Source organism: Diceros bicornis, chromosome 21, assembly GCF_020826845.1.
Source record: "Diceros bicornis minor isolate mBicDic1 chromosome 21, mDicBic1.mat.cur, whole genome shotgun sequence".
Taxonomy (NCBI): domain Eukaryota; kingdom Metazoa; phylum Chordata; class Mammalia; order Perissodactyla; family Rhinocerotidae; genus Diceros; species Diceros bicornis.
In genome coordinates this window covers 51,731,872-51,759,528 of record NC_080760.1, presented here as the reverse complement: position 1 = coordinate 51,759,528, position 27,657 = coordinate 51,731,872, and the positions used below count along the sequence as shown (strand labels likewise).

Below are 27,657 nucleotides of genomic sequence, written 5' to 3'. Positions count from 1 at the left end.
ACGGTTTGAGCTCAAGCCGTGCTACTCCAGGGTTCCCACATCTGACCACTGTGCTTTCCTGACCTGCCTTCATAAATGCTCAGGGACTTTAAAGAAATATGTGATTCTAATTGTCAAAACTAATAGTCATTAAGGGAAACATTGGGACTGTGTTCTTTCAGTTGGTAAATCTCTCAGGGGCAGCATTTTAACATCAATTCACGTCGTTCTCATTTCTGTGGTTTCCTTTCTAGACGTCCCTGATCACACCGCACCCGAGGATGCCAGTAAGTAGCAGCGGCCCCTCGGGGCTGCCCGCTGCCCCTCAGCCTGGCTTGCGATGTCCCCGTGTGCTCTGGGGCCGGGCTCGTCCTGACTCTCAGCCCCACCATGCAAGTCACTGCCAGGCACCTGGACTTGCAGAACTTGTCTTGGCAGCCAGGGGGCAACAGGCCCTGTGAGGAGCCAGCTCTGGTGTCAGGCAAGACGTTCCAGGGGCCTAGAGGCCACCTCCCAGTAGCCGAGGGCAAAGGCCAAATCTGTCTTTGGGTAAAGTTAATTCTTCAGCACACAAAGAGTCACTGGTGGCTAGAGGAGAATAGAACTATGTGAGATGGCAGAAGACTGAAGAGCCGAGCGAGGCAGTTACCATGGATGCTGGCAGTGAAGGGGACCCAGGTCTAAGAGATGCTGTTCAGAGGATAATGGAGACAACCCTGCTTGGGGTGTGGCTGATGGAGGGAGAGCTATGGCTTCTTGTAAAGACTAAAACACTTTACAGAAAAGAGAGCTTACCATCAACCCAGGAACCTTTCCCCTACTCTTTTCATGCATGGCTTTTGTGAAAATAAGTGTTTTCAGGATCTCTGCATGCTCCTGGCAACACCGAGGCCGGAAAGCATGCTTCTGTTTGTTTCCTCTGCTCTCGTGGACGCGGTTCTTCTGTTATAAGGACCTGACCTGCAGCTCCACAATGGGCAACCGCTGAGAGGTCTAAATGGAGATGTCCACATTCCAGTAGTGGCTTTCTGCATGTTTTCAATACTGAGTAGATATAATTAAAAAGCTAAAAAGAATCCTGCATACGATGGAAAAGAACCGAGCAGTCAGATTGGGCCCACTGCTGAGATCATTGCAAAGGAGAAGGAAGGATTTTGAGCTTCTTTGGAGGTGAAATGGAGAAAGTGAGAAGAAGAGGGGCCATCACTGAGCAGCGTGGACTTCAGAAGAATTTGTTGGGAGATGCCTGTGGGAAAGAACAGGTTTGGGGGATCTGGCTGTGTCCCCTACTCTCTCAAAAGCAGGGCTCAAAGGGAGAGAGCATGAGAGAATCCACCAGGGCAGGCGCAGTGTGGGTGTTGCTCAGACCATCCCTGAGGGAGGGCCAATGTGCCCATTTTACAGATGATGCCCCTGTGGCTCAGAGGAGTAAGCAAGTTGCAAAGGGCTTCCTTGGAGATAGCAATTGAGATGAATTATCAGCCATAAGATCCTGGCCAGAGCTGTCCCCACCTTCTGCTGAGGTTCCAGGCTCGCCCTCCAGGTGGCGGCAGGCTCCCATCACACATTCCACTGCCTTGCTCTTCTGGGAAGACCGCTATCTGCACATTGCCTCCCCACCCCTCTGTCCTCTGGGTCTCCCACCCTGAGCCCCTCAAGCTTGAGACAAGCCTACACATCCAGCCTCTCCTTAAAGGAATTGCTCCATAAAAGATGATTCCCATGGGAAGGGACACGAGTGGGAGCTGGGGGCCTGCCCAGTCTGCCCTTTCTATCCCAGTGGTGACACCCTCATGACACTTTCCTGCAGAGTCTGAGCTTCGCAGGAACCACGAAGACACTTTCAGATGCAAAGCAAGGAAATTGTGTCCATGAAAAAAAAAATCATTGTGAATTATTGCATGAATCTCTCTGGGACTGGCCTTGTCGCCATGGTGACCGTATTTGTACTGATGGTTTTGAAAAGTGTTTTTCTGTTTGATTTCTGCCTGTTCTCCTCAGGAGAGTACCTTTTGAGTCCCTGCATACAGGGAGGGCCAGGGGAGATTTAGAGGGGCGGCAAAGTTTGCAGCATAATTGAGAAAAGGAATAGAAAGAAGGAGGAGGGTGAAGGGAAAAGTCCCGACTGCCAGGGTGGAGGAGGCTCCTGGGGAAGGCTGGCCACCGTGCATGGGGAGGCCTCTAGGTGGCACGGTGATGGCGGCTGGTAGAGAACAGAGAGCGTGGAGGTCTGGAGATGTCAGATGGAAGAGGGAACTCATTCCTTAGCTGGAAGAAGGAGGGTCGGGAAGCCTCGGGCTTGGGGAAATTATAGTTGAGAACTCAAGAGGGGCTTTGCGACTGGGGGGTGGTAGGTGGTTCAGAAGCATCATCTCGGGGAGGCTCTGGGACAGCCTGACTCCACCCCCTCAGCCTGCACAGGAGTCTTCCAGGATGCCCAGTCAATGCCCTGAGTTTGCGGGGACGATACTGAGCCCAGAGATTGGTGTTTGACTTCGCTGATGGCGCCAACAGGGGGCAGTCAGGGGGAGAAAGAAGCCTATCACACTCGTGCATTCAACAGCTATGGATGAACACCACTGTGTGCCCTGTAGTGACTCCCAGGCCCAGGACGGAACGGCTTGAGCAGCTTGCCTGTGAGTCCCTCCTCTGGCCTGGCCTGACCACTCATGGGTCCTGAGCATCTGTTCCTGCCGCCTACAAGCCCTTCCCCCAGGTGGCAGACAAAAAGTATGCAAACTTCTCCCCAGCACATCACCTGAAATAACCCCGTACTCCCTCTGTCTTTATGGATTGTATTGCCAGTGACCAGACAAAGAGTTTCACAAATCCCTACCACAGGAAATTTCCTAGGAGGAAATCAAACTAGAAATAAAGGTATTGTTGTCCCTGGTGAACGGAGCCAGAGTGTGTTCTTCTGAGCTGGAAACAGAGATTCTAGAAGAAGGAATGAACTTGCATCTGTCGACAACCTCCTTTGTGTCGGCACCGTGAAGCTCTTTGCAGGAGCAATCTCATTTAATCCAGGTCACAACTCTCCGAGGTAGACCGTGCAGAGTCCACTCAACAGATGATGCAGAGAGTGAAGAAACCAGCCCAGGGCCGTGCAGATACTAACTGGGGATCAATGAGTAGCTTGGGAGAGGAGGGCAGGCAGGAGCCTCTGAGAAGGTCTCTAGAATCTGCCGGTGCATGGAGAGAGAAGGCAACATGACAACTGCAAAGGGCAATGCCTTTCTGTGCTGGCTTCTCCACAAACGGAAGGTTCAGGACTAGCCTGCCCCAGGCTCCCTAACTCGGATGTTAGAATATGCCTTCTAGGTGCTTCCAGGGTCCTCCCCAGACCTCCTGGTCTCCAAAGCCTTTGCTTTCAGACTCCCTAGCTATGCAGGACTCCCTTCTACATGCAAGGCAAATGCTCGTCCATCTCTCACGGGTTTTTCTGCGGATAGGGAGCCCAACATCTCCCTAAGGAGCCCAGGGCACTTTCAGACAGTACTAGGTCCTGCTCATCTGGAAAGAGCCACACACAGCCTTTCTGATGCACAGGCTTGGGTTGTTACTCTGCTCTCCCCGGAGGGCTCCACACTCGCCTGGTCTCCCCTTCTGGGCTCATCTTTGCTGCACCTGTGCCATTGAATCCTTACCCTGTGTGAAATGGAGACCACCTGTTCATTTCGCAGATATGGACACTGACATCACTGGGTAGATGCTTTGCCCAAGGGTATATGGCCAGCGAGTTGGAGAGCCAGTCCCAAGCTGGTCTGTGTGGATCTAGAGCTGAGGCTGTTTTCACATGGCCTGCTATCCCCACCCCTCTCCTCCACGATGGCTCTTCAGCTATTGAAAGATGGAGACCTGAGCCCTTCCCGTCTGCCCTTGATGCAGCCTCCCATCTGCCCACCTTCTCCCTGTCACTTGTGAAGAGCAGGGTGAAGATCTCATGGCCCTCCAACCTTCCTGGGAGGCCTGTTGGGAACCCTGGATGTGACAGCAGCAGATCAAGAGGATGACCTGCCTCCTCCCCGTTGGCTTATCCCATTCTGGGCAGCTGTGGACACTGCACACATCTTTCCAGCCTGTGTCCCATCTCTTCTTTAGCAAAAGTTAGACTCACCATCCTGGCCGTCCAGAGTCCAGCACTCAGTCCCCAGTCTATCTCCAAAGGGCTGGGTCCTTTGAGCAAAGCCCCCTCCCCAGTTTTTCCATCTGGGCCTGGGTGCCGAGAAAGATCCTTCCTCCTCTCAGCGTTCTTTCCATCATTATTCACTGATGGTCTACTGCTTACCAGGCTCTGGGCCGGAAGGCACAGGAATCAAACCACACCCATAGGTGTAAAACCGCTACCATATCTGGTGCTGCGGAGGAGGACACTGCTATGCAAGTCTGTAGAGGAGGGTGTGGCCCAGTTTTGGATTCAGTTTCCCTGAAGAAGCTATTCTTGACCTTAGATCTGAAAGATGAGTAAGAATTGATCAGAATCCCAGTGGAGTGGGAAGGACGAGGCCCCCAGGCAGAGGGCACAGCCTTTGGCGGGGGCGGGATGGGTCTGATGCACACATAGGGCTGGAGGAGGCCAGTGTGGACGATTGGTGGACGGGCCAGAGCGTGTCTGCTGTACTCTGTGCTTCTCCACCAACAGGGAGAACAAGGGCCAAAGGGAGAGAAGGGCGACCCTGGCGTGCCTGGGGAACCGGTGAGTGCCCCGTGCTCTGCACCCTGACCCTGAACCCCGTGCCCAGCCCCTCACCGCTTGCAGCTGGTTACCTGGAAACAGGACCTCCAGGGCTGAGCAGCCGCAGGTCTAAACTGCACACAGGAACCCTGCTGAACCGAATGCAGCCTCTTCCTCCTCCCTCAGGGCTCCAAGGATGTTCAGTCCCTCCATCGATCTTGAATTGTACTCTTTGCACGTGTCCACGCCCGTCCCATCTGCCCAGAACAAGGGTGATGACCTAGTTCATTGATGAGTTGTTTTATTTCAGGGATCACAAGGCCGTCCTGGAGAATTAGGGCCTCAGGGACCCACTGGACCGCCGGTAAGAAAGCCCTTTCTCCACTGTTGGCTCTGAGACTCAGAAATCCCTGCCAGCCCTTCTGTCCCTCCCAGGCCCTCGCTGGCCCTGCTCGTCTGGCATTTTGGGAGTGCCCACCAGGGGGCGCTGCCACAGTGCTGAGGGGACCTTGCGAACCCAGCTCCTGGGGGCTGAGAGGCTCTAACAAAGCCCCCAAAACGCAACCCCAACGGGGTGGGACCTCTGGATGTTGATACTCTATGGCTAAAGTGTAGGTTTAGGCGAGCTCCATTCCGCCATGCTCTCCCTTCCCCTGCTCAGTGCCCATGAGATCTGGGCTCAGGACCAGAGCAGTTCCTGGCTCCCTACGGTTTTTCAAATGCAAGAAATCCCTCCCGCCCTCCAAGGCCTGATTGGCTGCTCTGGTTTAAATGACACCCGATGTGTATTAGCGTTTTGATTTTGTTATTTTTCAAAGTTTCGGCTTCTTGACTGGCTCTTTCTCAGGCAGTTAGTTGTTCAAGTTCTCTAGAGAGTTCCCATTGGAGTGCCTGTCCGGGCTCAGATCCCACAGGGCCCATTGTTGGCTGTGTGCTCCTGGGCCAGCCTGGACCCTCTTGTCCCTCTGAGCCCCGTTTATATAAAGATGAAGTGTCCGTGTTGATACCTATGTCCTGGGGGTGGTGAGGATGGAATAAAAGAACGGCATGCCAAGCTCCAGTGGACGGCCAGGACGTGTGATTTCTGCATCTTTTGGACCCTGGTCCCTGTGCTGTCAGTTTGGATCAACTGATTGATGAGTAAGGTGTCCCCAAGACATCCCTCCACGGGACAGCATTGTCTATGATGCTTACCTCCACCTTTTATTTCCTGTACAGGGTGCCAAGGGACAAGAAGGGGCACATGGGGCGCCCGGAGCAGCTGGGAACCCTGTGAGTCCTTGTGACTTGCCTGCTTCCTGGGGTTGGGGGCATCCACAGAAGGGAGGCTGGGCACAGGTCTGCCCCTTGGCTCACAGCTCTGGGCTAACTCGGGGGAAGGGGCTGAGGAAATGCAATGCACACTTGAGTGGCTGGCCAGGGTGGGGGCCTTTTGAGCAGCAAGGATTGAGGGATGTGCTGGCCTCCGCAACATTCCCAGCATTTCAGGGCTTTGTCTACATGATTGACCCATGAAAGAAATCTCCTTCTACACGTCCACAGACCCACACAAACACCCACTCATGGATGAGTTTGTTACTCTGAGAAGTATGTGCACATCCACACCTTCTAAAACATGGGTACACACATACCATGATGCACACACACATATATAAACCCCCGACATGAGCATGCTGCCAGGAAAATACACAGACATGTGCCTTCGTGCACACGCCTTCTGAGCTCTCCCGCTTCTGCTCCTGCCTCACCTCCCCCGGGGCCAGAATCTCGGGGAGTGGGTACTTGTCCCCCAGGGCTAACTGAAGTCTGTCTCGTGGTGCAGAGCTGTAGAGCTGCAGAGCTCAGGCTTCTGCACGGAGCTGGTGGGAGGCAGGACAGGACGAGGCTGACTCTGCCGGGTCTCCCAGGAGCGATTGTGGTAGATAGAGGAGCAGCAGCAGGCAGGCGTCCATTAGCTCCTAGGACCACAGGTGCTATGTACCCACTGTAATGCGCTTTCACGGCCAGGCCATACGTGCTTATCGCCGAGCGGAAACGGGGTCAGCTAAAGACAGTGACCAGTGTGGACCTCACAGAGAAGGGGCAGATGGCGCGCTCCACCCTGCTAGTGGAGAGAGCCCTGGACCGAGAGCAGCCTGGAGGGAAATAGAAGCCAAATGTAGACAAGGAGGCTGGGAGCATGCTCCATGATTACTGACCCTGAAAATGCACAAAAACCCATGAGGGTGGGGAACAACACTAGAAGAAACATGAGGATCCTCCAGTACTTTGGAGTTCCTTGCCTCCTCATCCCCATGGCATTGACCCACCTGAAATGTCCTCATCTGCGTCTCCTCTCATGGAGTCTCTGCTCAACCATCAATGTCGAGTTCAAACCTACTTCTTTCAGGAAGAATTTCCTGGTTCACCAGTCAAAGCCAGTGCACGTACGCGCGCACACACACACTCAAATGCAGGCACACACACACACTCACTGATACTTCCCCTCCTTGGCGCTCTCTGTGAACAGCAGCAGCATCTTCAGAGTGATGCAGACTGAAAACAGTTTTGCCAAGGTCCATTCAGACTCTATTAACTCCTTCTCCCTCCAGCAGCAGCTGGTCACCAAGCGCTGGTCACTCCTCTTTGCACATTCCCCAGGATTGCCTCCTCCTGTCCAACCCATGGACAGCCATTGCTCAACCCGTATCCTTTCTCAAGTCTCCAAGGCTTGCTAATGCTGTTATAATCAACTGTCTTCATCATACCAGAGAGTTTTCTCTACAACTCAAATCTGAACGATTTGTTCCATTTTCAGTGTTTCCTTTCCCCCATGCACTTAGGATAAAGGCCAAACCTCAGCTAAGATCCTTGTCCATGATAGAGCCTGGACTTCCTCTCTGCACCCCCAACACACACACATATCACCTCTGCCCCCTCTGTGCCTTGGTCTTAAGGACCTTCCTAGAGTCCTCTGCCCTCCTATCTCCCACCTCTGTGCCAGAATCCCATTCCTTTGAGGCTTGGCTAGTTGGAAGCTCAACTAGGAGGAGGAGGAGGTTCATCTTACTGGTGGAGGGAATTTCAGGTTAGAAGTAGTTCCAGCAAATCAGTGAATTGAGTAGGAGGCAGGTTTGGAGAGAGACTGGGGGTAACTACTTATAATCAATACCTTGGGCCTTTCTAAACTTCTTCTGCTTCTGAATAGGGCACTCCTGGACCTGTAGGGTCCCCTGGTCCCAGTGGCCCCCCAGGAAGTATGGTGAGTAGTCTGGGGTGGGGGTGGCAGTAGAGACACCAACATTGGTTGTGGATCCACAGTGCCTATCCACTGAGTTTCCTTACTTATCTTCCCTGAAACTCAGGGGAGTGGGCATCTCCCTGAGTTTTACTCTCCCATTTTACAGATGGACAAAGGTGTCCTAGAAAGTTACCAACCTAAGGCTCTAGGTAACACATCAGATCTCCACGTGGTAAATGAAGTTGTTGTAACTGCAGAAAGTCCGTATATGTCACTGATGTTGGAATCAGCATCAGAGTTTGCCTTAGAAGAAACAAAATGAACCTTAGAAGTCAAGGGCCCTGGCTGTTAGGGTAGCTGGATTCCAATCACAGCTCTGCCATGAACTGGCTGCAAGCCCCTGCAAGCCACTCCTTGAGGCCTCAGATGTTTCATCTTCAAAACGGAGAGAGCAGGCTGTGCTGGTTCACCTTTAACGTCCCACCACTCTTGGCGTATTGGATCCTGCCTCTCCTGCGTGGGTCCCAAGGTGTCTGCTAATGGACTAGCTTTAAGATCCACTGTAGACGTTGGTTTCAACTTTAACATTGTGCCATAAAACACCCGATGGCATCTAGTCAAGGGCAACAGAGAATTATGCTCCTGAAGTAGCTTGAAGTCAGTATCATTCAGTCGTCGACCTTTACTGTAATAATCATAGCAATTTAGAGGACAAATACTGGGCATTTTTGCATGCCAGGCATAGTTCTAAGTACTTTACCCCTGTTAATTCATTTAATCCTCAGGACCCTGGGAGGTGGATATTACCATTGCCCCATTTTACACAGGAGGAAACTGAGGTGCAGTGAGACTGAGTCGTGTAGTTAGTGGTTGCTGTAGATGCTACTGGAACATTGCCAGTATCATGTCACCCTCCTCACTTCAGTGCTTGCCGCTGACTTTCAGGAGCCAGCCCTGCATTCCTGTGCCTGGGCCTCCTAGAGACTGTGTTGTCCAGCCAGGCCCATGACCTGTGGCCAATAACACCACCAGAAGCAACTCTGATCAGTGGGTGTGTAAATGCCCCAGCTCCTTCACCCCTGGTGGAGATGTTCTGAGGGTGCCTCCTATGTTGACTCGCAGAGCCCCCAGCAGGACTGAGCCACAGTTGCACAAAAGTGTTACTAGCTGCCTGTCCTCCCCTTTCTCACTTCCCTGTTCCCTACTGGTGCATCCATGGAACACTTCCACTTGAGCCTTGTCTCAAAGTCAACCTCTGGGGGACTCTACAGATGCTGGTGGAGCAGGTCTCTGGTGCCAAGCCTGTGTTCTTAGGTCATCCTCGTCCTCCTGGGGTCCCCTCTAGCCTGGGCCCTGCCCTGGCCTCTGAGATCTACAGTCCAGGGAGAGTGGACAGTCAGGCCTGCATATTTAGAGCTCTGATGTGCAAGGAGGTGTGAGCAGACCAGGGGAGCAACAGCTATGCAGGCAGGGAGCAGACAGCAGCAAGGCCCCTGGGGAAGTTAAGTCAGGGAAGGGAACAAGTGGGGACAAAGCTGTAGTTGTCCACTAAAAGGGGAGCGGATCACCCTTCTCTGGGAGCTACAGGCCATCTTGACCTTCACCATATCAACGACCTTTCTTTCTTCAGGGCCCCCCCGGCATCAGAGGCCCCCCTGGGAAAGACGGGGAGCGTGGAGAGAAGGTAAGACACAGTGCGGCCTCTCAGCACACAGCAGCTCCTCCCGACTTCCAAGAAGCAAGAAGGAGCCTGCCCTGCTCGGGCCTGGTTTAGGACCCAGGAGTCAGAGGGGACTCTCTGAGCAGAAGGGAGGGAGGAGGCATGAAACCGCCTCTTGTAACCCTCACAACAGACCTGTGAATCAGAGGGATCCCCATTTGACAGACGTCGGCGCTGAGGCTCTGAGAGATTAATTCATGTGCCCTGCATCGCACAGCTGGTGAGCCACAGAGCTAGTCCGTCTGACTCAAATACTGCTTTCTCGCAATTCGGTGCACCAAGTTATCCCCCCCACACCTTTGCGTGCATAGTTAGAACTTCCCAACTATGAGAAAGAGCTCTATTTATTAGAAAGAAGAGAGACGCAGTGTCCCCCACAAAATACCAACACCCCAGGGGCAGAGGAGGAGAGTTCACAGCTTTTTGAAATGTCTGACCTCACATTTTAAGAAATGTCTCTGACGTTTACTGGTAAGGAACTTCTACTGTACTGGTGGCTGATGGGTAGAGACCAGGGATTCTGCTAAAGATCTCACCATCGCGGGACAGCGCCCCTCCACCCTGCAACACAGATTATCCACCCCGAATGCCAATCGTGCCAAGGTTGGGAAATCTTGATCTCAGGTGCCCTCTGTGCACCTGAATTTTCTCATCTGTAAAATGGAGACGCTAATATGTTGATCGTAGGTTGCAAAGGTTAACTGAAGAATTGACATGTCAGAGGGCTCACCTCATCTCCCCACGTAAGCAGGTTTCACATCCATGGACAGGTATCCCAGTGTCCCCCCAGCTCCTGATGGATTGTCCACAGAGGCCCCCTCCCAGCACACAAGTGTCTAAAATTCAATATGAATTCCTTCAAGTCCACTTCGCCTGGAACCTTTTAATGGAGTGGTCATTTTATCTTTTATATTTTGGCAAAATTTAACAGGAATAGATGTACACTTTTGTATTTTGGCAGGAAAGCTCAATTTTAAAATACATGTCTCAAAAGAAAAAAATGATTTATTTCAGAGAAAATTTCCACAACCAACCTGTGGAAAATATGTCTCATAGGTTTTGGGGTGTTAGTTGATCATAAATTCAATAATAACCCTTATATGATGCAGGTGCTAAAATTTTTTTGAAAAAAAGACCATCCTGTCTTAGACTGCAGTCATACAAGTAGAACACCCAGATTAAGCGAGGGAAAAAATCCTGGCCCGTCTGCTCTTCCTGGATTATACTACATCTAAAAGGTTGTTCTCCGTTCTGGACACATTGTAAGTAGGGCGTTGACAACCTAGAAGGGGTGACCACCACGTCAGAAGCTTTCTGAGGCTAGTTGAGCAGAAGAGAAAAATCAGGGAGCTGTTGGCACATCCAACCTCTAGGGGTAGCCAAACCTCTCTTCTTGGTGGAGCAGGACACAGGCTGAAGGCCAAGGCCCTGGGCTGGTTTTGGAAGGAACTTTAAGTGCTCTGCAAAGTGGTAAAACTCCTCCGACACCAGGGCATGCTCTCTCTTTCTCATACTCTGTCCAGTGGCTATCCTAAGGCTTGGGGAAGCTGATCCTCCCCGTGGCTTGGAAAAATCCTCTCCGTCCCTTGCTTTGCCCATCTTTGGTACATTGTACCTCAGCTCCTCTCCATCAGGGAATGTCTGGAGACCTTCAGGTGGCAGCTTAGGCCCAAGGGAGCCCTGCCTGGGAAAAGGAGTCCCTGCGGCTCATGTGGTTCCACCCAACATTCCACAGCCAGGGCTGCCACCTGGGGCTCATGGCTCTGTGGTCAGAAGCGTGACCATTTGCCAGGAGGGAGCACAAAGCACAGGTCCCTCCCTCATCAAATCCTGGCTCTCTCTCTGTCTACTTTGGAGCCCTGAGCTGTGTTCATATTGCTGGAGGCCTATCGTGTGAGGAGGGATTAGATTTAGTCCACAGAGCTCCAGGGAACAGATTGAGTGTCAGATGTCAGGAAGATATCAGAGAGGGCTGTCTTGGTTGAATGTAAAGAAACACTATGTAGCAAAGCTGCCCAACAAAGAAATGAACAGCCTAGGGAGGTGATGAGCTCTCCGCTCTGGAAGGAGTTCAAACAGAAATGGAGGACTGCCTGTAAGAGACACTCCCGATGGTTTCCTGCCCTGGGTGGGAGGTTGGACTAAAAAACCACTGATGTCCTTTCCATTCCCGTGTTCCACGTTGTGTTCCTTTGCTAAGGCTGCTGTAACAAAGTCACAGACTGGGTGCCTTAAACAACAGAAACTTACTGTCTCACCATTCTCACTCTGTCTGGAAGTCCTAGATCAAGGTGTTGTCAGGGTTGGTTCCTCCTGAGGGCATGAGGCAAGGATGCTTCCAGGCCTCTCTCCTTGGCTTATTGATGGCTGTCTTCTCCCTGTGTGTTCACATTATCTCCCTTTTATGCGTATCGGTCTCCAAATTTCCCCTTCTTATAAGAACACCAGTCACATTGGATTAGGGGCCACCCTACTCCAGTATTACCTCAACCTAACTTAACCAATTACATCTGCAAAGACCCTATTTCTAAATTGAGGTACTGGGGGTTAGGACTTTAGCATATGAATTTTGGGGGACACAATCCAGCCTGTTACACACATTATGTAGTCCATCTTTCTATGTCCTCAGAGCGATGGGCTTCCTGAAACAGCCAGGGCATCACCAGGAAACCTGCCAACCCACTTCAGGCTGGTTCACCATTGAAAATCTCACTCTCTGCATGTCATTGATCCTAGAAACTGTCTACTTTTCTTTCCAGGGAGCAGCAGGTGAAGAGGGGAGCCCAGGGCCAGCTGGCCCCAGGGGTGATCCTGGTGCTCCCGGGCTCCCTGGGCCACCTGGAAAGGGGAATGATGGAGAGCCGGTAAGTGTCAGGTCCAGGGGTTTCTGTGCTCGTGACAACCAGGATAGACTTAAAAGAGGAAAAGAAAAAAGAAAAAAGACTCACTGGCCAAAGTTTGTAGAAATTGAGTGATAGCCGATGAAACTGGGCCTGTTGGGAAAGGGGCACAGTCTGGGGGAACAGTGTGCCCTGATGCAGTTCAGGCATGAGATGCAGCACAACGTTATGCATGGACTGCTTGCTGTGTGTCAGGCTCTGGGCCAGGCGCTGGGGACACAGAGATGGATTAGCGTCTGTGATGGTGAGATGCTCATGACCCAATGGGGAGACAGTCATACACACAGAATACCAGAGCTTGGGCCAATCATGGATGTGCACATAGAGAAGAGGCTTCTTGGCCCATGTGTAAAGTCAGGGAAAAGCTCACAGAGGAAGTGGCATTTGTGCTAAAAGTGAAAGTTGAGAAGAAATTATTTTCAGGCAGAACAGCACAGGGAGCGTGTTCCAGACAGATGGACTGTATGTGCAAATGCTTGAGGATATTATGTCCATGTTGCAAGCATCTCAATATGTCTTGAACAGAAAGTGAGATGTATTAGTAAGTTTTGCTGCAGTAACAAAGAACCCCAGAATCTCAGTGGCTTTCAACCGTTAAGAAAAGGCCCTGTGTTACCTTTGACATCTCTGATCAGACTGCTGTATTTCTGCCTCATTTGTCTTCTCATTCCGGGCTCCAAGCTAAAGAAGAAACCCATGATTAAAGGAGATGCCATGTTCTCATGGCAGAGACATGCAATGACTCTTAAAGCTTCTGCCTGCACATAGCATATGTCATGTCTGCTCATTTGCCACTGGCTAAAGCAAGTCACGTGGCCAAGCCCAATGTCAACAGGGCAGGAGTGTTTGTTTCCCCCATGAGAGGTCTTGCAAGTCCATTGGCAGTGGGTGGGCATGTATAAGCCTCTCACAGGAAGGGGGGTGAAGAGTTGGGACTGATAGTGCAATCTGCCTCAGTTTACTGAGGTCCAATCTGAGCCAGGCTCTGTACTAGACTCTGAAGACAATGATGAATGTGACAGTCTCACTCTCAAGAGCTCACCACCTCATAAAGAGGGACAGGAAGACCCAGGTTCTAGTCAGAACAACTTGCTACCTGTGTGACCTTGGACAAAGGACTCAAATTCTCTGTGCCTACATTCTTCATCTTTAATCCTAAATGTGACTTTCTTTTAATCCTAAAATGTGAATGATACTAGCACCTATCACTCAAGGATTAAGTGAGATGATTCACATAAATCCATAGTGTGTGCCACTCAGCTAGCTCTATTATATTAACTAGTGTAGCATTTTCTTGTGTCAGGTACTAAGCACTTTATACTTAATCCTCACAACTACCCTGAGAAGTGAGTACTTATCTTAGCCTATTTGGTCTACTGTAACAAAATACCGTAAACTAGTGGCTTGTAAACAACAGAAATTTATTTCTCAGTTCTGGAGTCTGGAAGTCCCAGATGAGAGTGTCAGCATGGTGAGGTTCTGGTGAGGGCCCTCTTCAGGGTTGTAGACTGACGACTTCTCTCTGTGTCCTCACATGGTGGAAGGGGCAAGGGATCTCTCTGGAACTTTTTTCATAAGGGCACTAATCCCATTCATGAGAGCTCAGCCCTCATGACATAATCACCTCCCAAAGGCCCCACCTCCTAATACCATCACATTGGGCATTAGGATTTAACACATGAATCTGGGGGGACACTAACATTCAGAGCGTAGCAGTATCAGTAACCGCATTTTATAGATGGGGAATATGAGGTTCAGAGAGGTGACTCACTTGCCAAAGTCACATAGCCAGAAAGTGGGAGAGCTTGGCTGTGAACCCACAGGGACTGGACTGTGCCGTCTTTCTTCACTCGGGTTCTTTCAGCCAATACTGCCAAAAGTAGACTGTGATTTTAATTCTGGCCATGCGTGCTGCGTTAGGCAAAACGCTTCATCCTGAAATTGAAAACTTTTCCTGTTGGCTCTCCCAGGTCTTGATAGCAGCGTTAACAAGAAAGTGATCAGACTTTGGAATCCAATGAGCCCTACTTTGAAACCTGGCCTTGCCTTACTTGTGGGAGCCTATAAAATAAGGATCTTAAGTAGGAAAACAAGCTAAGAGAGATGGAGGGATTTGCTCAAGGTCACACAGAGGAGAAAGGTGGAGGAGTCAGAATTCACACCTAAGTGACTTCTGGCTCAGAAACAGGTTTTTTCCTTTGTACAAGACAAGTCATGGTAAGACTCCCATCCATCCGTGGGCCCCCACAGCATAGGGTGCACACAGCTCAGCACGTGGTAGACAGGTAAATGCTCCCTTGTGGTCCCATGACTGTCCTTGTATCTTTCATTTCCCCAGGGACTTCGTGGACTACCTGGATTACCTGGACCTCCAGGAACCAAGGTTAGTGTTTATGCAAGCAAACTGCGGATGCCACGCATTTAGAAAGAGACCTTGGAAAATTTAATTGTAAGCGTCTCTGGTCACCTCAATCTACTTCCCTTTTCCTCGGTTCATCACATATCACGTAACTAAAGGCTCCGTGACTCTGAACTGTGATATTGAAGTAGTTGCCATACAGTTGGTACTTAATAAATGTCGACTCATTAAATGAAGTTGCAGAAGATGCTTTCAACTGGCGGAGAGATAGATCTAAGCAGTCTTGTGTTATTAGTCTAATTGTGGTAACAGTTGATCCCCAAATTTCAGACTCGTAGCACAATAAAAGTTTATTTCTCATTCACGTTAAGTCTAATGGGAGTTATGGTGGGTGGGGAGTTCTGATCCACACAGCCACTCAGGGACTCACACTCCTTCAGTCCAATGACAATTCCACCCTCTAAGACCTCAGTGTCTTCTACCAAATCCTTGGTGTGCAGTGATAAATGAGGGAAAAGACAGCAGAGGATTTTGTGGAAAGATTTTGTGGGCCAGGCCTGGAGGTGGTAATTAATTTCCACCAACCTCTTGACACTACAGGAGAAGTGGGGGCTGTCATCTAGCTGATCAACCAGGAGGAAAGGGAAACACTTAGGTAGATGACTGCTGTCTCTTCCTCAATTCACTTGCAACCACAACTCAGAAAAGATGACTTTGCCTATTAGGGAGTATACTTAAGAGAACTTTCCTGCGTGATCGAGGAAGCTTTCCTGAAGTTATCTTTACACTGAATCATTCATTCATTGACTCATTTATGCATGAATTACCAATGCATTTGTTATTTCATTTGTTGCACATCCACTGAGCTTCTGTCGCGTGTCAGATCTGGAGGTGGACCGTGGGATGACAATGACGTGTGTGACGTGTTCCCAGCCCTCCAACAGCTCAGGAGCCAGAGAGGAAAATGGATAAACAAACAGGCCAAAGCAGACAAGTTCTAGCAGAGAGGGAAGCTCAGACACAAGTGAGGTGGGCGGAAGGTCCCTGACCCAGCCTAGGTTGACTGGAAGGCTTCTTGGGGGAGGTGAGATTTGTCCTGATTTTAACATGTGCTTAGCAGTTGGAAGGGGAAGAAGATGAGGAAGGAATTCTCTGCAGGGGTATTAACATGGGAGGAGACACTGAAACGTGAGATAGAATGTGTTCAGAGATGAGCCTGTACTGTAAATATGCCCACATTTAATGAGAAAGTATTTGACCAACTCAAATGCATAAACTTAAGAATGTGGGTGAAATAGTCAATGGTGGACATTAGACTGTTTAGTTTTTTGCTTTAGTTTAACATGTATATTTAAAATCACATAAATGAAAGTGTTACAATAACTACAATTATAGTTATCATAGTTACTTTTTATCCAATTGCATATGTTTCTGAAGACAAATTTTTAAAAATTCATTGTATATACCTTCAGTGTCATTGCTAGTCATCTGGAGAGCCACTCTCTGAGTCCACTAGCACCTTTCTAAAGCACATCACCGTCCATCCTAGCTGAGTTATTTACGCTCTTGGAATCCATATCTGCTGCTATTCCTGGAAGTTCTATCCCAAGCTCCAGATACTCATTCACTTAATAGTAGGAGAGCTTTTCTTTTTTCCTTATATTCTGTAGCTGTATCTTTGGGATCTCAGTAACATAACCACACAGTGTGTTGCTTATTAAATTTTATGTAAAAGGCTTGCTTACAATAATATCCAGGGTATGAAGTGTGAGGCTTCAGGAATAATTGATGCATCTACATTAGGCTCTTTGTTTTGTGGTATTTTCCCTATTCAGGCAGCTGACCTCTGGAAGCATCCAAACTTGATGCTTGGATGTCATAGTAGGCTAATGTGCATTCCTCAAATAGTGATTTTGTTGTTCATGATCAAAGTAAAAAGAAATGAGCAAGTTCTTTGAGTGATCTGAACAAATATTTGACAACTCCCTAATTTCTGAATTAAAAAAAACGTTGGAAACAACTTGTCAGAATTTGGAGGCATATAAAAGAGTTCCATATATCTGGAGCAGTGGGCATGTGTAGAGAGGAGCAGGGGGCAGGACCCAATACCTGGAGAACCTCGTGAATTAACAACCAATCTAAGGAGTGTGTCTGAGGTTCCCCTGTGATGTGGTGAGCCCAGTGTCTGACCGGCAGTGCTCATGGCTCTCACTTTTCTCCTTAAAGGAGGAACCTTTGGGATCTACAAGAAATTGATCTCCTCTTAGAAGAAAGGAAGGCAAGGGCACCAGAAGCATTGGCTTAAGATGTCCATTCTCTGTGATAATTATTTATGAGGTTAATAAAATCTGTCTCCCAGGCAGAGTTTGGGGGAAAAATAAATGATATAATGCAAATAAAAATAGTTGCCTAGCCTCGTGCTTATCACAGGTACATGCCTAATAAACATTAGTGATCTTTATTATTAGATCACCCTGTGGAGTCTGATTTAGGGTTGCAGCAAGAAGGTGGGGATCTAGAGAGGCCTTACCCATCCCTGCAACCATGTTGTTGGAGAGAGAAAGCCCAAGTGGAAGTGGGTGGAGGGAGCATTGATGAGCAGAGAGGCAGGCTGAAACCCTGGGGTGAGGAGTGCAGAGAGCCTTGACCTGGGGTCCAATTGACCAACCAGTTTCAACTCCATGGGACCCAGGATAAGTCATGCTGTCCCTTTGGCTAAATGTTTCCTCCTATTTAAAATGTATAAACAGATGACCCACTCCAATGTTGACATTGTCTACATTTGTAAGTTAGAATGTGGTTTAAAAATAAAAGTTTCCGTAGTCAGTTGGCATTGGGAAGGTAAGTTGGAATTCAGGGGGGGTCTTTAGTTGGGAATGGGGAGCTCAAGGGGAGGAAGGAGGGAGGAAAGTAGGGAGAGACAGAGAGAGAGGTACCAGAGGGTGCCTGCTGTATGCATTGCCCTGGTGCTGTCCCTGGTGCTGACTGTACGCACTTCCTGGAATTAAGGAAGGGAGCTATAAAAAGGTTTTCACTGGCACCCACTAGGCCCATCCTATTTACTTATAACTGCAGGAAGACTCTTAAAGTTACCTTTCCTTCTCTTGGGTGGCACTGGTTTCTAGAAAATTGAATAAGTTTTGCTTTCATACAGAACTGGATTAGGATCCCAGCTCACCTACCTACAAGATAGATGACTTAAAGGCAAGTGGCTTATTCTTTCTGAGACTCTTTGTTCCTTTTCTGTATACAGGGGTAAAGCATATTTAACCTCCAAAGAGCTCCTGTAGAGGGAAATGATCTTATGGCACATAGTTGTTGCTCAATAAATGTCATTCTCCTTATAAGATCCCACACTTCCTCACTCATTTCTTCTCTGGACACCGTTAAACTGGCCCAGAATGTCTTGCAGCCAAAACAGGAGCTAAAGTCAGTATTATAGATTCTAGCTCATGTGCGCCCTGTTTTTAAAAAAATCATGAGTCTTCTTGCTTTTGCTGACAGAGCGTTAAGGTCTTTCAATCTTTTCTCGGGGCCATTTTTTAAAAGTTTCAGTCCATTAAGCTGTGAAGTGTTGTTGCTTGGGGAAAATGTTAGCATCACATTGGGCTATAAACACTCAGATGGAGCCAGGCCTGGCTACCCTACAGGAGACAACAATCGTGACTCAGATTCCAGGCTGGGTTGGGAGAGGTCTTTCTATCATGCTCCCCCCTTTGTAAAAAGTTGATTTTGGTCAAAGACAGAATTTAGTACCTGGCAAAATGTGAGTGATGTTGGATTTATTCATTCTGGCATTCAGGAAATTGCTGTTAAAGGCTGCCACCTGTGCCAGGCCCTAAGCTGGGCATTGTGGATGCAAAAGCGTATAGATATTGTACCCAACATAAGGTCTGACTCATTTGAGATACTTGATGAATATTTGTTGAATATAGATAAATGAATGAATGGATAGTTTATTTTAGTTTAGTTGAATAAATGGATAAATGAATGAATGAATAAATGGTTTTAAGACACATAGAAGTCAGAGGGTCAGACAGAGAAAATGGGAGGGCACTGTGTTAAGATTAATGAAGATACATACAAATATCTGCAAGAGGACAGGGAGGAGCACAGACAGAGGCGGGTTTATGGAAATGGAATGATTGGGCTAAGTCTTAATTGATGGGTAGGTGTTTGGAAGCTTAGAATATGGACAGAGAATATCCCCCAAGGGGAACAGCATGTGCAAGAAGCAGGGGTGTAAACAAATAGCATAGAAGGATACAAATTTGGTTGCTTGTGTGGTTTAGCTTGCAGTAGGTAGGGTTTGCTGGTGTGCATAAACATAGCCTTGGGAAGAAGGGAGAACCAAGCTAAAACAGAAAATAATTAGAAAATCTACATTGAATATTTTAAAAAGAAACTGAGGTCCAAAAGGATATGGATTTCTATGATATATCTGTGTTTAGCTTATTGTCTGTCTTCTAATTATGCTGATAAAATGATAATAATACACCTGTAATACTCACTGTTATATAGTCTTTTACCTTTTAAATGAGTCTTTATAAAATACATGGGAATTTGCTAGAATATTCTTTTTTGTTCTAACTAATGAGGATCCTAAGGTACAGAAAGGTTATGGGACCTAGCCAAGATCAAGGGTCAGGCTGACATTGTCCTAAGACTGGACCTAGAGTCACCTGGCTTCCAGTTTGAAATCTTCTTGGCTGATGCTCCCCCTGTTGCAATGTGCTGGTGACTGATACAACACTGATCATATTCATTTTTAGTTCATTACACTTTTTTCTATATTTGCCTCTTTTCTTGACTTCCTTCCTTCTCCACCTTCCTGATGCATAGAAATTAGATTTTCTAGCAGTCCCAAGAATTTTGTACTTCCCAGAATCAGCCATACTATATTATTCTAAAGAAATAGAGTGCACCATCTGGGACTTTGGGGAATTTCAGGGGGGCACTATTTACAGAGGTGATTGTGGGGCAGAGGGATGCTATGGCTCTCAAGAGCGTGACCAGCCCTGGGCCTGGAGAGACAAGGGGAAATGACAATGTTATGGAGCCTAGTGAGAAGTTTGAATTTTGATTCATCTCATTTGTGGGAACTTCACAAGCCTTGATTCTCCCAATTCGCGTGAACGAGATTTCTGTTCAGAACTTAGCACTGAGTATTGAAAATGAGCAGGACTCATGACTGAGTCATCTTTTGGTCTTAGAACGTCAATTGCTGCTTGCAACAAATAAACGACAAACACTGGTTGAATAAATATATAACATACGTAGTCATCCAAGCAACAGTCATACTGCAGAGAAAACAAATCATCTTAGAAACATTACTTTTCTTAAAAGTCCAAAATGCCGTTTTCCAATTGAAATGATGGTTAGAGGATAAGCTGATCGTTAATTGGATTTTTTTAATGCTTCAAAGCATAAACCTTAATAAAGAAATGTGTTGCCCAGCAATATCAGGTTCTACCTGAAATCAGTTTGCTGCACATTGCCTTGTTGGCTCTTCATAATAACCTTCTAGGGCTCTTTCCCTTTGTCATGCAAGTTAAGTCATCCCAGAGATATTAAGTGGCTTGAACAAGGTCACCTGCCATTCCAGTATTGGACTTGGCTGCAGTTCAGCTGACCTAATATAGGTGCACAGTCCCTTACATAAAATTGTCGGGGGCACGTGTGTTTTGGATTGAATTCATTCTGTAACTTAGAAAGGCAGTAATTTGCAAACTACATATAAAACATTTACTGTGGTGTGTGGGGCAGCACTCCTAATCAAACTCATTAATATTGATGCAACAGAAATGTGTAAATATCCATACAAAATGGGATAATTAAAGACTGTAAGTAACCTGTGTCAGTATAAGTCAGGTTTTGCTGCCAATTGGGTTAAGATAAGCACTTGTTTTCAGAAGTGGAGGATTTTGAAATTGTGGATAAGAAGGTGTGACTCTGTCTCAGCTTCCTTCTACAGGAAATGGTGAACAGAATCTCTTCTCTTTTTCTCTTTCCTTCTCCTTTCCTTCCCATCAAAGTCCAGAATGACAGGTACATGAGAACAGCAACAACCACGACAGCTACTTGCACTGAGTGTCGTGCCAGGCACTCTGTCTGCCTAATCTCGTTCAACGAGCATGACTTCCGTGGATGTCGCAGCTGCTGTTCTTCCCTAGCCCTTTGTAAATGAAGAAACTAAAGCTTGTCACTTTCTTAAATCAACAGTTAATAAGCGTTGAAGCCAGAACTTAATACCAGGCATCTGACCCCTAAGTCCACACTATATTAACCACTATGCTTGAAGGCGAAGGTTGTACTCAGTCATCCTTGCCTCTCCCTACCCCTGGAAAAGTGACCCACAAAATATAGGTACTTGACAAATTATTGGTGAATTGATTAATTAATTTTTTGGTGATTTGGGAGCTGAGTTGAAACGTGGGTTCATGGTCAAATCTTGGGTGTGGTCAGGATGGAGGCGTGATGAAGTCTGGAAGAAGGAGAGTAAAATTTAGAACTGTGGTCACATGGGGGGGTCATATTGTCATAATCACATTAGGAGCCATGCTCAAGACTGGGGCATGGTCAGCCTTGAAAGCTGCATGATTGCAGTTGGTGGCTGTGGTCCGTGTGTGCTGGACTAGGTGGGGTGAAGGGCTGCTTAGGTGAACTGTAGGGGGCATGTGGGGTCCAGGTGGTGGGAGAGGAGCTAGATGGAGAGTGTAGTCAGGACAGTGGGAGAAGCACAATTCCTTTTGTACCCTGGCCCTCTCCTTCCCAGAACTGACCTGTTGATCTTATTTTTTCTCTTTCTAGGGGGACCAAGGTGCCCCTGGGATACCTGGCTCTCCCGGCAACCGTGGCGACCCGGGCATTGGAATTACTGGCCCTCCTGTGAGTCCTTATTCATCCAGCACTTCCTTGCTCTGGGGCCACACAGCCATGCCCTGCTGGCTCCCAAGAATGTGCAGCCTGGGCCTTACTGTAGGGACACTCTTTTCCAGCTGATCTGGGAGTGGGTCATTGATCCTTTGGTCAGTCAGGGGCATAGGTCTGTCTACTGTGGCTGACATTGTTACTATTTCTTATGAGTGTGTTTCTTACGGGAATAAGGTTCTGGGGAAACCAAGACTTGTCTGATTCAAAGAGGAGAGAACAAAAATCACGAAAATTAAAAAAAATATATAAATACTCTCTGGCCAAATTTGGCAAAAACTGAGTTATAGCCAGTGAAACTGAATTGGGTGGGGAAGGCGTGTGATGTGGGAGAAACAGCATGCTTTCATGTATTTCAGGCAAAAGTGAGTTCACTATCCCTCTTCCTCCAATTAGCACACAGGTGAGAACATAGATGGAATCAAGAAAGGCTTTAAGACAGTCTCCAAAATAAGATCTATGAAGTGTTCCTCAAACTGTTAGTTTTGATGAATAATTCACATCAGTCTACTGGGTGCGAGTTTGCAGACTCCCTAGAGGTGGGAACTTCAGGAATTATAAAGCCTTTGAGCTATAAGGGATCATAAGGATCAATGACGTCCGGGCCCCCATCCAAATTGAAGATTTCTCTCAATATCCTCAGCTGACCTCCTTCCAATGACCTCTAGAAATAGAAGACACATTTCTTTCAAAGCTAGTACATCTGGATTTAAAATTTAGACAATTATTTCCAAAGAGAATAGGCATTTATTAGAAATTTCTTTCCATAGAGAGTAGGATATGGTCTTCTGTATATTGCTTCTAATTCTTCCCTTTGTACCATAAAGAGCACGTCCCCCTCTCCCCCCTTTACTGAATGATAACCTTCAGAATTTAAGGCCAGTTTTCAATCCTGGTGTTTTATCTTCTCCTGTTTAGCACTTTGTTTGCTAATGACACTATATCCTATTAGTGTACCTTAAAATTACCTTTACTTTGGGGCCAGCCCCGTGGCTTAGCAGTTAAGTGTGCGCGCTCCACTACTGGCGGCCCAGGTTCGGATCCCGGGCACGCACCGACGCACCGCTTTTCCAGCCATGCTCAGGCGGCGTCCCACATACAGCAACTAGAAGGATGTGCAACTATGATGTACAACTATCTACTGGGGCGTTGGGGAGAAAAAGGAAAACAAAAGGAGGAGGATTGGCAATAGATGTTAGCTCAGGGCTGATCTTCCTCACACACACACACAAAAAAATTACCTTTACTTTTTTCTTGAAAGCCATGTTGTCTTAGTCCATTTGAGCTGCTATAACAAAAACACCACAAAAACAGCAGAAATTTACCACTCTCAGTTCTGGAGGCTGGAAGTTCAAGATCAAGACCCCAGAAGATTCAGTGTTGGGTGGGAGCTTGCTTCCTGGGACATAGACAGCTGTCTTCACACTGTGTCCTCATGGTGGAAGGGTGAGGGAGCTCTCTGGGATCTCTTTTATAAAGGCACTAATTCCATTCATGAGGGCTCCACCCTCGTGACCTAATCACCTCCCAAAGACCCAACCTCCTAATATCGTCACATTTGGGATTAGGTTTCAACATACAAATTTTGAGATGACACAAACATTCGGTCTGTAACACCTGTCTTACTATTATTTAAAAAAAGCTCAAATACCAAGTCCTTTTCAAATGCCATTGCTAAGCCTCATCATATCCCAACTATCCATGTATTATTGTTGTTGTTGTTATTACCATTATTATCTTAACCCAGAGTACAGTCTGACTTTACCCCTAATAAATGCAACCTGAATATAAACCATAGCAGCACATGGCCCAGCCTCTGCTTGGTTTTGCATTCAAGAAATGCAGACTACAACCAAAAATAATTAAGGTAATACCATTCTTCATTTGTCTCTCAAAGAATTTGAAAGGAAATCCAATTTATTACCCACAATATCACTTATAAAATAAAAATCCCCTTTCCTTCCCTCTGTGGCCATCTTCCCTCCCAGAGTTGGTCTTGGGCCTCTTATTCTCTCCCTGAGATTCTCCAGGGCACTCTCTTCTCTGTCCTGCCACTCCCATGCCTGCCTCATTTCCTGCCCACCAGAGATGACCACCTCCCTTCTCTTCCCACCCCCTAGTGATGGGGGCTAATTTCAAGGTGGTAGGAAGACCTGGTGGCTCTATTTCTTCCTAAATGTTCCTAGAAACCATGAACACGTGTGGAATCCCCTGGGAAATGGCTAGTTTTTTTTAGTTTAACTGTTTTTCTTAAAAGAAATTCTCGGCTAGAATTTCTGATGAACAAAACCCTCCACTTCATTCCGTCAGCTTTGTCTTTTGTCTTAGGCTGTTTTTTTAGTCTTTTGGTAACTGGAAAAAACAATATGGCAAAGATGCAGTGAAGAAACACAGTAGTTCAGAGTTTCTTATTTATGAAATCCTCCTTTTAATGGGGCCTAATCGGCTGGAGTTAGGATTCTGAACCTGGTAGGAATGACCCTTTAGAGTAGAAAACTGACTGTAAGTGAGACTGCAGAACTGTAACCTGGGTGTGCCCCCCCATCGTTTAACAGGGTTCTACATGTCCAGTCTGCTCCATAAGGATTCACCATACCAAGCCCTTAATGAGAAAGCCAGGCAGCAGAGGTGGACACAATTCACTCCTCCTCCCACGTGAAAGCCAGCTAAAATCACCCATGAAATATATTCCTGCCTAAGTGATTCCACCTGAAAAGTAATTGGCTCCAGCCAGGAGGCTGTAAATCAACGGTTTAGTGTCTCTCCTCCACTAGGACTTGTTAAAAGCTTTGGAGGTGGATGAAACCTTATTGAATTTTCATAAATCCTGTCTTTGGCCACTAGCCTAGGCTGCTAATGGCCTGGGAATCTGCATGGAGGATTCAGGGTTGTGCTGAGAGCAGGTGCGTGGAGAAGGGATGACAGTTCACTGGGGATACATTTGCCCCTTTACAGGGTCACTGCCATTAGCTGAGTGGTACTGTCTGGTCCTGTGCTCAGTCTAGAAGCTCCATATCCACCCTTCCTCGGTCCTGTGAAAACTGTTTATCATTTAGTGAAGACTGAGATCCTGCAGAAGCAGCCTCTGAGAACAGAATTCAAGGGCAAGAAGTTTATTTGGGAAATGATCTCAGAATTCACCACTTAGAGAGTCGCAACATGAGGGAGAGGAAAGGAACCAAGGGAGAATGTGTTAATGAACAGGTGTCCCCTGTGGACAGCTGGGGCTCACGTCCACCAACAAACCCCAGAGACTGGACGATGCGGTTGGAGAGTTTTTCTACAAAAGGAGAGACAAAGCCGGGGTGTTAGTGTACCAATTCCTGTTGGCCATTGGTTGAAGGCTGCTCCCTGGGGAGCTGACTCTCAGGAACTCTCAGCTGGCCCTGCACTCTGGCCAAGTGTCCTTCTGTGTCTATAGAAGTCCCTGGGGCAGGCGCCTGCAGCAGGGAGCTGCCATGTTGGTGCATGTCCAGAGAATTTGGAGGGGGCCTGTGATGGTGTCTGCTACGTCACTGTTTTCCAGATAAACAATCCGAGGTTCAGAAGGTGAGGTAACTTGGCCAGTGTTGTATAGCTAGTCCAGGGCCAGGATGCAGATCACTTCCCACATCCTCCAAAACCAGCTCTCTTCCTCTGCGTCACCTCGCTTGTGGCTTCAGCAGGATGAGCGGGATTGTTCATTTCCATTAAGTTCTCACATTAAGGACGAATCAGTTTATAAGTTCCTCCTGTGGCATCCAGGAGCAGTGCTGACTCCCGGAAGGGAGCCTGGGGCTTTCTCTGCCAACCTCTGCACCATCAACAGACAGGGATGAGGAGGACGTTGTCTGGAGTTTTGACTTCCCCCCTTTAAGACATTAGCAAAAAACTCCTTTAATCTTCAGGTTGCCTCTGATCTTCCTTTAGCAAGGTTTGAAATACTTAAAAACGATCCCGCTCAGGCCTGAGGGAAGATCAAAGTGCTAATGAAACTCACTGAACCCAGGAGCTTGTGGTCTGCCAGGGCAAGATTCCCTCTGACACCATGTACCCCAAGACCCGGGCCCTCCGACTCTGACCATTAGTTTCCCTATGGATCAAGTGATAGCATTTCTGCCCCAGCATCAGGGTGTTGGGAGGATTACAATATGGTAATATCAGTGATAACACCTGATACCCTGCCTGTGACCTTTTGGTATCATAAAAATCCTCCCCTGACATCTTTCTCAGCCTTCGCAGCCTAACATCACCTCTCCCTTCTTTCAGCCTTTCTCTTTCCCTCCTGAATCACTTGTACGGAGGCCTCATGTGGCCTAGGCACTGAGAGTCCACATTCAAACAGGACTGGCCCACTGCCCTTACTACACTTTCAGCTGGATAGCGGAAAGAAGCGTGGAACTGATTATGTGCAATCAAATAGGTCAAGTGTCCTAACAGAGGGTCTGATTTTTTTGGTGCTCCCCATCTTCGGGGAAATAACGTAGTAAGAATAGCAATAAAAGCTGCTAAAACATAGAGTAATAATAACCACAGCTGACATCGACTGCCTATTGCAGGGGCCAGCGGTGAGCAAGGCATCCACATTCATGCTCTCGTTTGTCTCACGGACATTCTCTCACTTACTTAGTCCTCTCAGGTGGATCCCTATTCTCCTGTTCATTTTACAAATGAGGAAACAGAGATGTGACACCACTTGCCTGAAGTCACATTTAGGACCTAGGAGAGCTGGTATTGGAGCCCTAGCATTCTAACTCCAAGCAGACGCCCTTAGCTGCTCTCAGAGAAGGGCACCAAGAGTGAGGGAAGTTCACATTCACAGTCTTTTCACTTGACGGTGTCATCTCGTGCATATTATTGCTCCTGAACTGTGACTTACAAGTCTAGCAACTATTTTTTGCTCGTATGTCTTATCTGCTTGTTTAGTCCAGTTCCTTTGGATATCAGAACCAGAGAGCTGCTCAGGCTGTCCCAAGCGTAGGCTGGCCAGGTTCCCTTGCAGAGGAGTATGTGCAGCCCAGTGGCCCATCTTGTCTGGCTGCTTCATGAGGACACCAAGAGTTTCTCAGTCGTTACCCCAAGGCTGATGTTCAGGAAATATGCGGCTTCATTTGCTGACATGCACGCTCATCCTGTTCCATGCACAGAGCGAGGTCCCGTGGGCAGCAGGAGGGAGTGGGGAGGGGATAGACAGTGCAACCCCCAGGCCCCAGGGCTCCATGTATAACCAGGAGCTGAGTATTCCACTCTTGGTTTTTAGATTGAAGTCTCAGGGGATTTTTCTGTTGATGAAAAAAAAAAGATTTAAAATAAGTTGCTACTGTCACTTCTGATTGGAAACTCTCCTTTCTAATCTCAGCAAGACTTTTTGTTGATCCTAATAATAAGTCCTAAGGCATACGGGGCACTTACAACAGTCCAGGCTCTGTGGGAGGCACTTACATGCATTACCTTCCTGATCTTTGTAGCAGTCCTGTGAGCTGTATACTGTTATCATTTCCAGCTTACAGACAAGGAAACTGAGACTTAGAGAGGTTCACTCAGTCAGCTGGGTCACTCTGCTAGTGAGAGGCAAAGCGGGTATTTGAACCTGAGATTATCTTCTTCTGAAGACCAGGCTCTTGGTTCCTAAGCTATAAGACAACCTCTGCTGTTCTCATGGACCGAGTGACCTAAGTCATGACATAGAGGGAGGAGCTTTGCTGTCCTGGGGATTCTGGCTTCTTTGCACTGGATGTAGTAGAAGGCCATGTCGCACCCTGCAGTCTTCAGCAACTGTGATTTCTGCTCCGGACATGGCCAAGCCCCCACCAGCTGTCCCTGGTACCCATCTCCTTCTAGAGCTCTAGTTCTGGCCTCGGTCTCCCTCCTACCTCCCTCCTGGATTTCCAGCCT

At 47.8% G+C, this 27,657-nt stretch overlaps 1 protein-coding gene across 1 annotated transcript in view; it reads left to right on the top strand.

The window, feature by feature from the left end:
• COL22A1 (collagen type XXII alpha 1 chain) overlaps positions 1-27,657 on the top strand; it is a 268,070-nt gene that overhangs the window by 160,385 nt on the left and 80,028 nt on the right. Inside the window, exons 31-39 of the mRNA XM_058564983.1 lie at positions 234-266; positions 4,622-4,675; positions 4,965-5,018; positions 5,873-5,926; positions 7,842-7,895; positions 9,505-9,558; positions 12,354-12,458; positions 14,833-14,877; positions 21,664-21,741. Coding sequence (XP_058420966.1) covers positions 234-266; positions 4,622-4,675; positions 4,965-5,018; positions 5,873-5,926; positions 7,842-7,895; positions 9,505-9,558; positions 12,354-12,458; positions 14,833-14,877; positions 21,664-21,741 — 531 coding nt within the window. The remainder of the gene's footprint in view (positions 1-233; positions 267-4,621; positions 4,676-4,964; positions 5,019-5,872; positions 5,927-7,841; positions 7,896-9,504; positions 9,559-12,353; positions 12,459-14,832; positions 14,878-21,663; positions 21,742-27,657) is intronic.